The sequence below is a fragment of the Gobio gobio genome (assembly GCF_949357685.1).
Source record: "Gobio gobio genome assembly, chromosome: 21".
NCBI lineage: Eukaryota > Metazoa > Chordata > Actinopteri > Cypriniformes > Gobionidae > Gobio > Gobio gobio.
This window is the reverse complement of record NC_137117.1, coordinates 601,976-620,080: the sequence shown is the minus strand read 5'-3', so window position 1 is coordinate 620,080 and position 18,105 is coordinate 601,976. Positions and strand designations below refer to the sequence as shown.

The window sequence follows — 18,105 nt, the reverse complement described above, 5'->3', positions numbered from 1 at the left end:
TTACCGTCTCGTTTTCGTCAGTGAAAAAAGGTTGTTGACGAAAATTATTAATCAACGAAATTATCACTGGTATCAACACACGTCTTTTCTTTAACAGTTTCTTTTATTGTCTACATACTATACATACAAAGTCAGCCTTGTCCAAACGCTCTCCCAGCCATTCGTGTAGTCGAAACAGGAATCATTCGTTAGCGCTCAGATGTATGAAACCCTTGTTATTCCGCATCTAACCCACCGGAGGCTCATCTGTCCGCTTGCGGGGAATCAAACTCCTGCAGTAATTTGAGGACGTTGTCTGTGAATTGGTTTCTCGGCTTGTCTGATCCACTCAGTGTGACGGGCAGCAGCTGTGGATGGGGCGGCTCGTACGCTACTGGACAGAAGAGCTCATTCAGAGTGAACCAGCACATATCGCCATCCAGCTCCATCAGGGACCGGAAAACACTGCGGACAAAAACATGATGATAAAGCCAACTATTAGATCAACAAGCTACAAGTGGACCCAAAAATGTCATCTTTCTATCAGAACCAGCATTAACTTCTTGAGCAGTTTGAGCTCCAGTAGCTCGTCTGTTTGATCGGCTGTTTGACCGGTTCTCCACTGGTTCTCCACTGGTTCTCCACTGGTTCTCCACTGGTCCTCCACTTCTGATAGAGCCTGGCCACTGTAGACTGGGAACAGCCCACAAGAGCTGCAGTTCTGGAGATGCTCTGACCCGTCACAATCTGGCTCTTGTCAAACTCACTCAAATCCTTACGCTTGCCCATTTCTCCTGCTTCTAACACATCAACTCTGAGGACAAAATGTTCACTTGCTGCCTAATATATCCCACCCACTAATGAAGAGATCATCAGTGTTATTCACTTCACCTGTCATAATGTTATGCCTGATCGGTGTATATATTATTTATTTTAAAAAAAAAATATTCACTTATAATTTTTTACAAATTGTATTCATCATAGTTAATTGTAATATTTTTAATTATATATACTGTATATATTGAAAATTCACTTAACATTTTTAACAAATTATATTCATCATATATCCATAAATTATGAATACAATAAAAAAAAAAAAAAATTATATATATATATAAATGTGTGTATTAGGGATGCAACACTACAGTTAGTCCACGGTTCATATACCTCAGTTTTTACCCACGGTTCTCGGTTCGGTTCTGATGGCTTGTCGCATCAGTTTTTTGTTATTCTATTCTTAGGCGAAAGGAACCGCAAGAGGTTAAAGAGAAAAAATACTTTTTTATTGCAATACTCTTTCTTTATTTTACTTAAAATAATTTAAAAACCTTACTTAAACTTAAAACTTTACTTAAAACCCTTGTACACATTCCTAGCGTATTGTATAATATAAAATAAATATAAAGATTTACACTGGCAGCTCAGAGCAGTACAGCAGCATTTAAGTATGAAATTGAATGAATGAATGTAAAAATAAAACACTACATAGACTTCACTATAAAATCTACACTGATTCTTATTAAAGCTACTGTATTAGTTCTTCAGTCAAGAGCAGAGAGTGATTTTCTCTTTGTCTTTTGTTGTTGTATTAACATTAAAGGGATAGTTCACTCAAAAATGAGAAATGAACACAGGTTTGGAACAATATTAGAGTGAGTAAATCATGACATTATTTTAGAGGTGAACTGTCCCTTTAAGGTCAGCGTGTTCACTATAGGCTGCGCTGCTGTCAGTTTAAGACCTGCACACATCTAATATACAGACACACGCGATTGTACTTTCACTTTAGAGATAACCGACTGTGTTTGTTAATCTTGTGTGTATCTGACAGTATTAGCGCAGTAAGACGACTACTAAGTTCAGTAATCACGTGTTTGACAAGCGTTTAGTGCGCGCGCTCTGAAAAGCTCATGTTAAAACCGCGCACGCGAATGAACCGGCGAGGCTTTAAAACGCATGCAAATAATGAACTTCCGTGATTGTGAATAACTCTAGTGTTCTGTGAGTATAACTCCACCACTGACGTGTGATGTGAATGTATGTCGTTGTTCAGTATTGGGATGGAGGCAAATGATAGAATTTGTAGAAAAATAATTAATTAAATGCGAAACCGAAAAAAACGCAATTCACAAGCGTGTATTGAACCGTGAATGCCGTACCGAACGGTTCAATATTATACTGAGAATTGTGGCATCCCTAGTGTGTATACCATTTTATATAATTAACATTATATTAAATTACAATTATTGGTAATATTTTATGTACTGTCAGGCCGATTAACGCCCCACCCCATCCCCCCCGATGCTGATAATTTCAGAATCATCTGATATATCAGTCTAATCTCAATATGCCCGAATATTACTCAATAGATTGATTTATTGACAGCAGAAATTAATCTATATGACAAAAAAATTTATATTAATACTCAAATCGTTTTACTTAAAAACGTATGATTCAAAATGATCAAACCCACTTTAATAAAGGAAGACGACCTTTTAAAAACGGAAAATGTAGAGTTTTGCGATGGGTCGGGCCTCACCTGAGACACGCCTCCTGCAGTTTGATTGGCTGTCGGCAGCTCAGGTACGGGAGACACGCCTCACACACCTGATCCAGATCCGCCTCCACTGCAAACACACGTTCAGAAGAAAGATTACAGCCCTCAAACCCAGAACATCAGCTATAAATGTTCAAGACATTCGTTAGTGTTCACATCCATATTGATTCTCTATATCCACAAAGCTTAATGCAGGTCTCCGGTGGCTCAAACTCAGCAGAAATGCGTCATAATGGCCACAGATGTGCTAATATATTCTAATAGTCTCCATGGCAGCATTATCCTAATTAATTAATTAAGCAGCGTGATGTAGAGCCTCATTACTCTAGAAAAATGGAGGTGAATGCAGAGGGACGGCGAGACCAGAGACAGAGAGGAATGAAGGATGGAGGGAGAATAATAAAGAGGGAATATGATGAGAGAGAGAGAGAGAGAGAGAGAGAGCAGTACAGCCAGCTGGGAAATAAACAGCATGACCTCTCGTCCGTCCGTCTGTCTCTCAGGTGTCTCTCATAACCATGGTAACTCTTTCAGTATTCAGTATTCCCTCCACACACACACACACACACACACACACAGTTCAGCGTTCATTGGGTTCTGGTCCGGTAAATCCCTCATACGTCACCATCACAGATGCACTAATTAGGGGCCAAGCACCGAATGTGTTGAAACCGTTAGATTTCTCTTATTATTATTATTATTAGATATCTTATTATTATTCTATTATTCTTATTACGCCCATTTTGGAGTCTCTAACTCAATCTCTCTAGCGCCACCACCTGTCCAAAGCTTGACTCATATTTTTGCTAATAACTTTTGAACCCTACGAGCTAGAAACAAAATCCTTCGATTCCTTGGCTCAAGCCGATTCGATCGCACCCTATGACGTCATTTCCGTCATGAAAATGTTCCCGCCTTTTTTAATTAACTGAAACGCAACTTTTTCGAACTCCTCCTAGGCCGTTGGTCCGATTTACACGAAAATTTAACCAGATCATCTTCAGACAGTGTTGACAAAAAAAACCACGGAATTCAAGTTGATTCGTCAAATCGTTTTCGATTAACACACAAACAAATTTTGCGTAACGCTTGCAAAAACACACTTAAGGCAATATCTCTGCAACGCTTTATTGTATTCAAACCAAACTTGGCGCAGCGCCACCTACTGGTCCGGAGATACGAAAAATGGCTATTTTTGCTTATAACTTCTGAACTGTTTGTCCAAAAATAATTTCTTGTTAGATTCAGGACGGCATGCCGAGTCGTCTGATATCCAATTTTACCATATCGGCCATTTTGACTGTCGGCCATTTTGAATTATGTACTAAAATGCTGTATTTTATGAACGCATGAACAGATTGTTACGAAACTCGGTTTGGGTCATCAGCACGAGAACCTGAAGTAGCCTGACAAGTTTTGAAACAGCGCCACCTAGTGGATATATTTTTTTCCCCAAACGCCTATAACTTTGGGTGTTGTTGACTTATTTTCATGGGAGTAACTTTTCTAGTCTCCTGAATCCTCGCCGAGTCCAATGATACCAGACTTGCCAGGTTTCGGTGTATGGTTTGTGCAGCGTTGTATTTTAGCGCTTATAAAACGTTAGCTGATATCTTCGAAACCGCTAGTCCGATCGAGACCAAACCAGTGCCAGAAAATCGGAAACATAGGTCGATAACTAAATGTTTTATCCCAAATGTCAAAATATTGATAGTAAGGGGGAGTAAAATCCAATCAAAGTCAGGTGTCAGTAAATCTTTACATGTTTTTTCATATAAATGTCTATAACTCCAAAACGAAATGAGATATTTTCACCAAAATTGACACACATGTATGGGCTCACTCCAATGACACATAAAAAAATTGTAGGATTGTGCCTCTTGGTGGCGCTATAATAGAACAAAACATGACATTGGCACTATACAACTCAATGTTTTAATGTGGTGTTTTAACGTTTTTGCTTCAAATGTCTTCACTCATTTTTTCAGTTGGTCTGCTGCTATCTTCCTTGTTTGCTTCTGTTGCGCTTGGCCCCGTTAATGGCTGCTTGCAGATCTATTTAAACTTGAGACTGATATTGAGCACTTTTTCCATGCATGCCGCAGCAATGTCTGCAACATGAGTTTTTCCTGTCACCCCTGCATTACATCAGAAAACCCTCAGAGATGATACAGAAGACGGTTCTCCAGAGGAATGTGTGTGTCGGAGCAGAGCTCTGGGGTTCTCAGATGGAGCTGTGACGTGAGATCAACAGAAACACGCTGAGATTGACACCGACATGTTCACTGCAGATGCGAGTCTGCCATCTAGTGGCTCACTAATGTTAGACGACACAGAATTTAAATGTGTGATATTAGTGTGTGCACTAGGGCTGTGTATCACCAACAATGCCACGGTACGATAAGCATCACAATATGGATCAATTTGGAATTAAATTTCTTTTGAGCAGAGTTTAGTAACAGTAATATCTGTTTATTGAATAACCAGTGTTAGAACAGTTGTGATAACTGAAAAACTATTTTGTTTTTGTCATTAAAAAAAAACAATGAGTTAAATGAAATAAATAAATTGTCACAAAAAAACTTTGGAAAGGCTTGGTTCAATATTGATTATTTTGGATATATATCAGGTACAATACATGGCAAATTTTGGAATGTAAAACAAATCTTGCGATAAATCTAAAACAAATTTGGGAAAACAAATCTCTTAACTAATGCTGTAAACTATAGGAGTCAGTTGTACTATAATATTAAAAGGTAAAAATGAATGGATTTGTACAAACACTTAAATTACATGTTTTTTTATAATAATAAAGTTATAATATTACCTTTACAAATTACATAATCATATACATATTTTTTTAAATATAAACATTTAAATGGTGGCTGTCATAAAAACTTGCCAGGTTAATTCAAACATACATTAAATATTGATATTAAAATGAATATGGTGCAAATTTTTATCAAAATGCTCCTCTCTAGAGTCAATCTTTCAGCTGATTAATGAGTTTATGGACACTGTGTTTTTTCCTGAGGTAAATGTGACGTTACATGACATTGTTTACAAGCTGTTTTACTGACGCCTTTCCGTGTTTGAAACGCTGATCGAGTGATTCCGTGTGAGGGATTTCGGTAAGTTGTACTCTATCTTTTAACACACGTTCAGATGTTCATTCATGTTGATTTCGTGCTGTAACTGGTATTAAGGTGGAAGAGAAGATCTGTTCAGGTGCGCTGCTCGCGGCTGCTTCTGCTTCCAAAGCCATCTCACACCACAGCGCCAAAACGGTATTTATGTTTTTGAATTTCATAATATAACATCTTCTCCATTGTGAATGTCTTGCGCTGCTGCTCGCGTCACGTTAATTACGTTCAAAAGCACACCGTATCAATTAGGGATGCAACAGTACAGTTCGTCCACGGTTCAATACACACCTCGGTTTTTAACCACGGTTTTCAGTTCGGTTCGGTTCTGATGGCTTGTCACATCAGTTTTTTGTTATTCTATTCTTAGGCGACAGGAACAGCAAGAGGTTAAAGAGAAAAAAAGACTATTTTTTATTGCAATACTCTTTCTTTTTTTTACTTAAAAGAATTGAAAAACCTTACTTAAACTTAAAACTTTACTTTAAAAAAAAAACCCTTGTACACATTCCTAGCGTATTGTATAATATAAAATAAATATAAAGATTTACACTGGCAGCTCAGAGCAGTACAGCAGCATTTAAATATGAAATTGAATGAATAAATGTAAAAATAAAACACTACATAGACTTCACTATAAAATCTACACTGATTCTTATTAAAGCTGCTGTATTAGTTTTTCAGTCAAGAGCAGAGAGTGATTTTCTCTTTGTCTTTTGTTGTTGTATTAACATTAAAGGGATATTTCACTCAAAAATGAGAAATGAATACAGGTTTGGAACAATATTAGAGTGAGTAAATCATGACATTATTTTATAGGTGAACTGTCCCTTTAAGGTCAGCGTGTTCACTATAGGCTGCGCTGCTGTCAGTTTAAGACCTGCACGCATCTAATATACAGACACACGCGATTGTACTTTCACTTTAGACATAAATGACTGTGTTTATGTTAACCTTGTGTGTATTTGACAGTATTAGCGCATTAAGACGACTACTAAGTTCAGTAATCACGTGTTGGACAGGTGTTTTATGTTAAAACCGTGCACGCGAATGAGCCGGCAAGGCTTTAAAACGCATGCAAATAATGAACTTTCTTGATTGTGAATAACTCTAGTGTTCTGTGAGTATAACTCCACCACTAACGTGTGATGTGAATGTATGTCGCGTTGTTCAGTATTGGGATGGAGGCACATGATAGAATTTATAGAAAAATAATTCATTAAATTTGCAAAACCGCAATTCACAAGCGCGTATTGATCCGTGAATGCCGTACCAAACGGTTCAATATTATATTGAGAATTGTGGCATCCCTAGTGTCAATCCGGCAGCTGCTGTATTGATATGCGCATCATCAGGAGTTCATGACGATGTATCGATATTCTGAGCACAGCCCTAGTGTCGCTGTATCATAGCGTGATATCTCATTTGTACAGATGCTTTCAACGACAACAAATGTTACTGCGCATGCGCGCTTTTGTGGCCCAAACTCAATTTACGGTAGACGTCCGCAAAAAATCAACAACAACAGAGGCTGCGTTATCTTTCCTATGCGCATTCATCTTTCATTTTAATTGGGCAGCATAATCTTAATTTACATGTTTTTATTGTTTCAGCATGTTTATTATCAATAATCTCCCATTTCTGTCTGCAATATAGAGTGGGGGAAACGCCCCCCTTAAAGGGTTAGTTCACCCAAAAATGTAAATTCTGTCATTAATTATTCACCCTCATGTCGACCCCAACACGTGAGACCGTAGAGAAGAAGAAACGTATCTTAAGTTGTGTCCCGAAGATGAACGAAGGTCTTATAGGTTTGGAACGACACGAAGGAGAGTAATAATGACAGAATTAACATTTTTGCGTGAACTAAATGAATGTGTTTTTGTTTAAGCATCGACTGTCACAGGCCTCCTGTTGAATACATTTACACATTGTCCTCCAGACTTACTCAGGTCCAGCTTGACACACAGAGGCCCGAGACCCTGCAGCACAGCGAGCTGGAGTTTGTAAGCCAGGGTTTGTGTGTAGATGGGCCTGGAGCGAGCGCTGATCTCCGCCTGCTTCATCAGAGAGGAGGTGAGACGGGGCAGGACCTCCTTAGACACGCGTTTCCTGAGGAAATCCCCACACGAATCGCCCAGAACACACAGCACCTGAGACAGAGATGCAGGAAAAGAGGAACTTCATCATCTCCTGGATCCATCACACTATTACAGTTAATATACGCTATTTTTTTCTATGCTTTTCAAAGAAGTCTCTTATGCTCACAGAGGTTGCATTTATTTATTTGATCGAAAATACAGTAAAAACGTACAGAAATATTATTAAACTGTTTTCTATGAGAATATATAGTAAAATGTAATGTATTCCTGTGATCAAAGCTGAATTTTCAGCATTACTCCAGTCTTCAGTGTCACATGATCCTTCAGGAATCAATCTAATATGCTGAGATTAGATGTTCAAGAAACATTTATGATTATTATCAACAGGGTTTGACGTTAATTTTTTTGCCCATCAGTCACTGTGGCCAGTGGTTTTCCAAAGTTACTATAATTTTCACTGGCCAAAATGTTGACATCGATACCATGGGGGAAAACTGCTATATAGATATTTTTAATATCATCTTATTAGGTTGCTGTCACTTTAAGAGCTGACGCACTGAGCCATTACACTGTTACACATGCGTTTTCGAGAGTTTTTTTTTGTCTGTTTTGCACTCTTGATGTTTTAGAGATTGTTGAGTCCTTTTTTCTGCATCCTGGCTGATTTGTAGATTGTATGCACAAAAAAAACTAATTTGCCATTCATTTCCTATGCGGGTCATTTTTGACCCGAAGGTCCTGAGTGTGACTATTTTTTTTTAATGACCACTTAGACTTTTCAAATCCTGTCCCCAATTTTTTGGGTGTTCATATACCAAGTACCAATAAAGTCACTTTTGAGTTTAAGCAACTATAAAGTTTCGAACCATTCTGATGAAGCTACGATTTTTAGCAAGATGCACTATAGTGGTAAAAACGTGCTATTGATAAATGTGACGCCAGAGGGTTAAGCCCAATAAGCAGCGAAAAAATAACTAAATTTAGTGCTGAGAGGCGGCTTTATGTGTGCGCACTTTGGGTGTGAGCACAAAATCTGCGAGAATGCGCTTAATTTTACTCAATACGCGCAATCCCACGCCGAAATTCAAGCCCTGTAACAGCAACAATATTCATCCGGAGCAAATGAAACCAGCGAGTGTGTGGAGGCGGGTGTGTGTGTGTGTCAATCGCTGTCGGAGAGACAAGAGAGAAAGAGTGTGTGTGTGTGTGTCAATCGCTGTCGGAGAGACAAGAGAGAAAGAGTGAGTGTGTGTGTCTATTCTGGGGAAAATTAGCATTGGAAGCGTTTCAGATATTTCAGTATCGATATGCATCAAACAATCAGTATTTTTGACAACACTACATTGCTCTTAGTTTATTATTTCAGAATTTTTTTTTAAGATTTATTATGATAGGACAGTAGGTAGACAGGAAGCAGAGAGAGAGAGAGAGAGACTGCCCACGAGGCTATTGGTGCCGACAAAATGTATATATTATAAATACAATTCAACTGGCCAAAGTGTCTAGGAGTGACTGCGTTACACTGCTGAAATACACACACATTTGGCGTGTTGTGTTAATGTCAAGCCCTGGTTATCAATGTTAGAGAGCTGCTCAATATTTTTTGTTAACACCGTAATGCATTTTTTCAGGATTCTTTGATGAATGGAAAGTTCAAAAGAATAGATAATAACACGTCCAACAACTGGGTTTCCACACTTTTCCACCCATTTTGTTTCAGATCGATTCACTAATGAATACTTTCATTCTTGCTTTGACCGAATGCATTGAATAGAAGTTTAATGTAGATCATTCAACTACAAAATTGTGTTTATACCATAGAAATACACATGACTTTCCATGGCTTTTTACAATGCTAGGATACTGTGGTAGTTTCCTCAATGTTTGTGTTGCTATCAGGCTTCATCTCACCTTGAATGCTCGCGGTACAGCGAGAGGGTCATCGTTGGAGAGCCGGTGGAGGAGGGCCGGCCAGCACCGGTGCACCATGGGAAGAAGCTCGTCCTCTCGCTCGCATAAAACACACACACACAACTCCAGGATGTCCAACACCTGGAAATGCACATGCACATTTGACTAGTCTTGTGCTCTTCTCAAAGGAAACCAGCCAAAGCTGTAATACGTGAACAGATTTTCAACCTTGAGCCGGATTCTCATGTTGGGGTCGGAGAGCAGGTGGATGCATCGTTCCATCACGTCTTTTGCAATCTGGATATGAAGAGGAAGCTCTTTTTTCTCAGCAGGACCCTCCATGTCCTCATCAGGAGCAGACGCTGGTGGAGGAATGTCTGTGGACGGGAGAAGATCATATCAAAATTAAAGGTTCAATGTGCATTAGACTAGATCAACTATCATCATGAGTAACAGCTGAAATCAGCTACAAACCTTCAGCATGAGAGTGGGAAAGCTGGGTCCAGAAATACTGGATTGTTCAGGGAATCTGACATGTGTGGTGTTGGTTAAATGACCAGAAATCTGAGCCCTGAGTTGAAAGTCCCGGCATTTGGAGGATTGAAGATGAGCCAAAAACAGCTTAAGTGACGATAATTCTGCTCTATTACACCTGTACCCTTGTGTAAAGCACTTACTGTTCTAGGGGAAGTGACTACCTCTGTTACAGGTCTGCAGTTATGAGGAAACCATCAGCAGAATGAACATAACTGAGTGTTTGCCCACTGACGTCTGGTTGAGCCAGACCAGAAGCCGGACTGTCAACAGCAGCAGTAGAAAAAGATGACGCAAATCAACCCGAGTTTGAATAAAATGTCTAACGTGCGTTTAATAATTAAGCGTGGTTACACTTTATTCTTAGGTGTCATTGTTACAGTGTAATTACACAGTTAAGTACTGAGTAATATTAATTAACTACATGTATTGACTATAGAGTTGAGGGATAATTGCATGTAATTATGCATAATTTACTGTTATTACTATGGTAAGTACATGTCACATATGTAACAAGGACACTGTAGGTGTAGGGACTTAGCCTATTGCAAAGAAAATACTGCTATTTTTACTGTGTAAATAGAATATATTGTTTCTTGCACTTATAGCATCTATCACTAAGAAAATATGCTATTTTCACTTTTACACAGCGTAAATAGTATCTATCGGTATTTGCACTTAGTGCAAAAAGCCACTGCCTTTATTTTTATATTACACGGTCTTACTGGATCAATACTGTCATCTGCTGTGCAAGAATTAAATTACAAGCAGAAACTGTAAAGCATGACTATATCAGAATATTGCAAGGCCATGGTCTTCAGGATGGTTGCTAAGGATGTTGCTATGTGGTTGATAGGATGTTCTGGTTCTTACTTAGCTTACTGGTCCAAGTAAAAACTCACTCACACATTTCTATCGATATTTTGGTCTCTAGATATCAGGGTTATACCAAACTTCTGCCAAATTGAAGAATATCTCACTTTTTAGTTCAAAAGTGTGAATTTGAATTGAATTGGCCACATCCCACTAGAAGTTGAAGTAGAATTCAAATTCGAATGACTCAGTAGAAATGTACTGAGCTGCATTTCAAAGCAACTCAACACAGATAATGCATCCTGGGAAATGAAAGTCCAAAAGGTCTCATTAAATATTGGGAAGTATACAAGTAAACTAATTTCTCGAAGACATTTTTCAATTTAGGTTCAAATGGACCTCAACCCTGCTCCATTTGGCTGAAGTCCCAGTTTAATCATCCAGGTAAGTATTGTATGATTGCTTAGAAAGGTAACAGCATTTACATTTAAAGGGTTAGATCACCCAAAAATGAAAATGATCCCATTATTTACTCACCCTTAAGCCATGCTAGGTGTATATGACTTTCTTCTTTCAGCCAAACACAATCAGAGTTTTATTTAAAAATATCCTGGCTCTTCCAATATTTATAATGGGATGGGAGTGAATAATACCTTGTTTTTTGAAGCCCAAAATAGCGCATCCATTCATCATAAGAGTAATCCATACGGCTTCAGGGCGTTAATAAAGGCCTTCTGATGCGAAGCCATGCATTTTTGTAAGGAAAATATGAGTTTTTATAACTTTATAAACTATAATTACTGGCTTCCGGTAATGGCCGTCCGCGACTCGAGTTCGGTGGACTCTATTCACTCCAATTATAAGGCGTGGAAGTGCTAGGATAGTTTTTAATATAACTCTGATTGTGTATGGGATAATTTTCATATTTGGGTGAACTAACTCTTTAACTTTAAGTTACGGGTGTAGAACAAACATAAATACATCAAAATTACAAACCTAGTTCATTAGGATCTTCCTCTTGTACTCCAATGCCTTCAGCAAGCTCCTTCTGCTTCTTATAGTCCAGGAGAAACTGCCTCAAGTTCACACACTCTTTATTCTGGGTCTCTTTGCTGGATGGCTTCTGGTGTCCCATAGTAGCAGGAAACCATCTCACTGTGGTAAAACACATGTGGCATTTTCAAACTCAAAAGAAAACATTTTGCAACTAATACGTAATAGGCCTGGGTATTGACACTAATTTCACAATTCGATTCGATTTCGATTCAATTCAATATAGATTATTTTGGATGTATCAGGTATAATACATGGAAAATTTTCTCAAGGAAAACAAATTTCTGAACTAATGTTGTAAACTATGTGAGTCTATGGATATTTTTTATATATATAATAATAAAGTTATAATAACTTTACAATTACATAATCATAATTCTACTCCAATTAGATTGTTGAAATATAAACATTTAAATGGTGGCTGCATAAAAACTTGCCAGATTTATTCATACATACATACATACATACATGCATTAAATATTGAAGAACATTGACAATGAATAGCCTATGTAATGGTGCATATAATTAGCAAAATGCTCCTCTCTAGAGTTAATTTTTCTAGCTGACTAACGAGTTTATGGACACTGGATTTGGTTTTTCTGAGGAAAATGTGACGTTACATGACATTTACAAGCCGTTTTACTGACGTCTTTCTGCGGTTGAAACACTGATTGAGTGATTCTATGTGACATGATACAGATTTCAGTAAGTTGTCCTGTATCTTTAACACCTTCAGAAGCTCTTTCATGTTTATTTTGCGCTGTTACTGGTATTAAGGCGGAAGAGAAGATCCGCTCATGTTTGCTCCGCGCTGCTGGTTCTCTTGAGCTGAGCGATCTCGCGCCACAGCACCAAAACTGTATTTATGTTTTTGAATTTCATAAAAAAAAATAGACGTAATTTGAAATCTGAGACTTTGTTTCATATCAATAGTCATAAAGCACAAAGATTATTGCGATTTATTGGATGGGAGGCGTGCCACAATGTTTATTTCATTCACTAACTGAAAACAGGATGACTAATCGATTCTTGGGATTTAAGAATCGATATTGTTTTGTAAAAGTGAGAATCGATTACCATCGAGAAATCTATATTTTTTACCCAGCCCTAGTAAGTAAGACTTACCAAGTGCCTTCATGAGTAAGTGCAGCACACTGCAGAACTGTGGCGTGCTTTGGTCATAGCTGAGATCAAGTGCCGTTAACACGTCCTGCACCACATCGGCCACTAGAGGCAGCAGACTAGCATCCGAGTGAGTGAACATGACCGCAAGAACTCTCGGAGCATGAGGGTGAATGCTGGGTCTGGCTAGGTTTAGAGAAACGTCATTGAGGAGGTAGTCTGAATTCTTGATGACCATCTCCTTGGGCGAACTGTAAGCGCAAGCCTTGCAAAGGTCGCACATTGCGTTGAAAGCTGATTGGCTGACGAGGAGCGATTCATCTCCGGCCTTCTCCAGCACTGGGTATAGGGATGTCATGAGAAGCAGACGGAAATCAGTGCCCAAAGCCAGGGCGAAGCCTCCAATACCCTCCAACTGGAGACAGATTTGCCAGATGTTGCTGTTGAGTTGGTGGAGCGATGGGGTTTTGGATGCTGGAAGCAGTTGGAGACTGTTTCGTTCTGGATTATTGGGCACAAAGGAGGTTGTAATCTCAAGTTTCCCTTCCAAGGCCTCGGAGACTGTAGGGAGAAGCCAGTTGCTCAAACTGATGTACTCCTCGATTATGGACGTGATTGAAGATTTCAAGTCTTCTTGATTTGTTCTAGACTGGTTTATCCCTGAACAATCAATCTTAGTATTGCCCGTCTCTACGCCAATGCCTGCAGCACCAACAATGACCTCATTGAGGACCAAAGCAGCTTGCTTTCTGTAAACCGAGGACTCCTTGTACAATTCCATGAAGCGGTCAACAAGAAGGTAGAGGTTTCCGTAGTATCCCAACATGCGGCAGATCTGCCCGAGCGCTGAGAATATCCTTTCGTCTGTGAAGTAGAGGAAATATTTCCTCTGGGAAGGGACTTGCTGCAGATCAGGTCCCAGGTCTGTTGAAGACTTAAGAGTTCTCTCCTCGATGATTTTCACATCCGTGACGTCCAGCTCCATGACCTGCATCAATGCTTTGGAGATGCGCTCAAGATGGATCGCTGACCTTAGTACTGCATCCACTTTGGGCCCCAGGATCTTGAGGTACCCAAGGAACACGTTAAGAACAAAGAGCTTGCGTTGGTCATCAGACGTTCTCATAAGTCGAGGCAAGGATGACGCCAAGTTGTGGAGGTTTTCAGATAGAACGTCTGTAAAGTCCTGTCCACCATTGGTTTGACCTTTCTGTGCCACTTCATTCAATGCTGTATTGCACCTGCTCTTAACCTCAGGCTCCTCATCGTTGATGGCACCTACCAATGCTTCCAGTAGAGGACCAACACATTCACCAACAGACTGGCTGCACTGGGAAAGGAGAAGATGGGATAGATTGACCAACTCAAGCCTGATTCTCCAGTGTGGGTGGGCAGAAGTGCAAGAAATTATCTTTTGTAAGACCATGGCAAGGCGCTGGGAAGTGGTTTTGCGCCAAGATGGGGTCCTCTTTACAACCAGCTCCTCAACCCTCCCCAGATCACCAGCTGCCCTGTCAATGTCCGTCTTCGGAAGCTGCTCATCGGCCATTACCAGACCTACCGATTTGTACCAAACCCTCATGGCCTTCACCGTGACCGCATGGCCTTGTCTTATGTCCCCACTTATTGCCTGACTCAGGGCACGAGAAATGCCAGGCAAAAATGTGGCGAGGGCACGCCCAAGCAGATACCTCTCGTCTTTTCTTGGCTCAACATGTTCCTCCTTGCAGTCGCACTGTAGAAACAAAGAAAGGAGACATTTAAGGGAAGCCAATTGAACTCCCCTTGCCTTTTCATGCTCCGCGAGTGCCAGAAGTAGCGACACGGCTGCTCCAAGTCCAGGCAACATGCTTGGCTCGTAGAGTTTAAAAACAATGTCACCGTAGGCAGAGTGCAAGAGGGTGTCCAGGCATCTGAGGACGGCCAGCTTTAGTTCCTCTGAGGTCATGGTGGGCTTTCCCGGGTCTTTTGGGGAGCAAAGACAAAGGCACAACTCAGAGAAAACATCCCGCAGAGAATCCCAACTTCGTACGCATGTGTTCTCCAGCACATACGTCATGGCTTCCATGACCACCTGGACGAATCCATCCCGCTTGGCGCTAGGGGTTTTGAGGACAAATCTGAGGGGGAACAGAATATAGTCCTGGAGCTGTTGGAGAGCTCCATCGCTCACACTGCGGAGATGACCGCGAAGAGCTTCTACGTTAGCGGATGTAGGCTCTTTGGTCAGGAGGACGCATGATGGGCGGAGATATGCAAATGCAATCTTTGGGTCTTTGATCTGATGTTCAGCCATGTATGGAGTATGAGATCTGCAAAGGAAGATTATAAAAGTCATCAGGAGAGAATCATTACAAATCAAACTGTACGACTTGGGTACGACATGTATGTAGACTCTACGATGATGAAACCTATTGAGTCGTAGGCTACGACGCAAGTTAGTATGCAAGGAATAATTGACGACGGGCCATTGAATTATTAGAAAAATAATGCACACCCGAAGCGGAGTGGCCGTTACACCTCGGGTGTGCATTATTTTTCGAATAATTCAACGGCCCGGAGTCAATTATTCCGCTTATACTACGGTTACCACACCTCAAGACATCGATCCGATGATATATTTAAAGGGATTCTTCCGGTTTTTGTACTTAAATTGCTTTTGTGAGTAGGACTATTTCTTCCGCGTCTCATCCAACGGCTCTTTTGCTAGTTCCGAAACGTCATTTTAAAGCTAGTTGTGGAGGCTTGAGCCACTGATAGCAGACTAAAGCAGTTATTAATGCAGCGAGTTATTAGAGAGAGAGAGAGAGAGACTGCGTCTCTTTCAACAGCGTCAACTGATACGGAACTGTAGCAGCGCCTTCATTAACGTTACCTCGCTAGTGAGAAATGTCATGTTGCTTTTAAGTTGCTAAACTATTTTACTGATAAAATCGTCAGAGCAGCGCTGACATCACGTTTCTGTGCGAGTGTTTCCGCACTGTATGTGTGCACGTTTGAGTGGGAGAGCAGAGAGTAATGTGCGTTTCTTACAATATTAAACGTAATTTTGTGGAAATAAAACATGGAAATAATTTGTCCTTTTTATCTTATTGTTTACTATATTTATTTGATTGGTCAGTGTCGTTGTGGGTTTTGGTTATTTGCTGTTGTAGGCTGTAAAGACATTTGAAATAACTGAAATCATTTGGCGAAGTGATATGGAACTGTAATGCGGTCAAGAGCTGCCTGGAACTATGTTCGCTGTGCGTTTCCCAGAAAATAATTGCACACCTCAGAACGTTCATCAGCCAATCAGATTCAAGCATTCAACGGCCCCGTAGTATAAAGAAGAATAAAACACCATCAGCATGTGCTAGTGGTAAACAAATAAAGCAAGATGAATCGCACTTTGGCAATTGTGGTTTTTATGTGTGCTGAAAAAAGCGAAAGAGGAGAATATGAACGCGGTCATAGCTAGGCAAGAGAGGCCAAATTGGCATGCTTGAGGTAAGTCATTTTAGGTTTTAGCGCCATGTCGTGTTGATCAATACGCCATTTCATGTAGCATTTTTATTGGTCGTAACAGCACAACACACTGAGAGATGATCATACTAAATTTCTGACACTATCGCAGGCTATAGTAGGAGCCAAGACCACAGAAATCGCCACGATTGGTCAACTTTCGCCTGGGACAGCCCAAATTCGCACACTGTGTCCCAGCGTTGGCATTATTCAGTGGGGATTTAACAATCTGACTTTCTGAACTATGACTTTTATTAATCGATTTTACAATACTTTAAACAAAGTGATTCGCTACCGCTGGACCCAAACTTTGGAATAGCCTTCCTCCCTATATTAGGCATGACCCATCACTCACTACTTTAAATCTTATCTCAAGACATATTTATTTCCCGTGGCTTTAATAAACCATGGTTTTATTATAGTAGAAGTGTAGTAACCATTGGTTTTTTTTGGCTAATTGATTACCATTTATATAACCACAGTTTTACCACAAATACCATGGTTAAACTATGGTGAGAGTAGTAAAGCCATGGTTAATTTGTGGTTACCATGGTTTAACTATAATAACTTAATTTGTGGTTACCAAAAAAAACACACATGGTTATTATAGTTAAACCATGGTAACCACAAATTAACCATGGCTTTACTACTCTCACCATAGTTTAACTATAATTTTAGTACGTTCTTTCATTTTACTCGTTGTTTTCGTGCATACTTTGTAAAGCACTTTGGTCAACCTTGGTTGTGTTTAAATGTGCTCTATATACTAAATAAACATTGATTGATATTAATTACCATCAGTATTCAATGACTGATTTCTTGAAGACACATTTTGGTCATATAATCTACCAAATGCAAACAAACAGGCAAAATTGACAAAAGTTTGACCATTACCAACTATGAATCCTATTAAAACATGACATTTCCTGTAAGGTGTAGACTAGATCATATTTGTTTGTGTGTATGATTAATAAAATGATGCCCAATCAGCATATTATACATGTTAAGTACAATTAAAATACAAATTTCATAATACAAGTAGAGGGGGGGGGGGGGGAATCACATTGAATATTTCTTTACAGCCCCTCCCCTGAAAATCCCACAATACTTACTTTAAGTGGTTCAGTCCAGCGAAGTCATGTCAGCTTATATACACTTCCAATCTCACAATCATGACATTAAACTCCTGTTTCATTTCATTAAAGAGAAAATGACCAAATCAGCCCAGACAGAGAGGAGGGGAAAGCCTATATTCCTGCTAGCAAACAATGGCTGGGCTTCATAAACGCCGTTTTTGAGACAACACTTGAGAATTATGTCTATATTTATTCAGAGCAACACAAGATTACAGTGTCCAGTGTGATCCAGCATGATGTCGCGTGCCTGT

General features: G+C 39.7%; 1 protein-coding gene across 2 annotated transcripts in view; it reads right to left on the bottom strand.

The window, feature by feature from the left end:
- Nucleotides 1-18,105, bottom strand: part of tti1 (TELO2 interacting protein 1) — a 58,917-nt gene extending 40,812 nt beyond the window's left edge. The window contains exons 1-8 of one of the 2 annotated variants that reach the window (XM_079803209.1): nt 17,831-18,105; nt 13,218-15,526; nt 12,036-12,194; nt 9,921-10,069; nt 9,693-9,833; nt 7,628-7,832; nt 2,519-2,606; nt 93-444 (exon numbers count right to left, since the gene is read on the bottom strand). In XM_079803209.1, coding sequence (XP_079659335.1) covers nt 243-444; nt 2,519-2,606; nt 7,628-7,832; nt 9,693-9,833; nt 9,921-10,069; nt 12,036-12,194; nt 13,218-15,510 — 3,237 coding nt within the window. In that variant the 5' untranslated portion in view covers nt 15,511-15,526; nt 17,831-18,105 and the 3' untranslated portion in view covers nt 93-242. Of the gene's footprint in view, nt 1-92; nt 445-2,471; nt 2,607-7,627; nt 7,833-9,692; nt 9,834-9,920; nt 10,070-12,035; nt 12,195-13,217; nt 15,527-17,830 lie in introns of those variants that run through there. The other variant, XM_079803210.1, reaches the window with a different exon arrangement.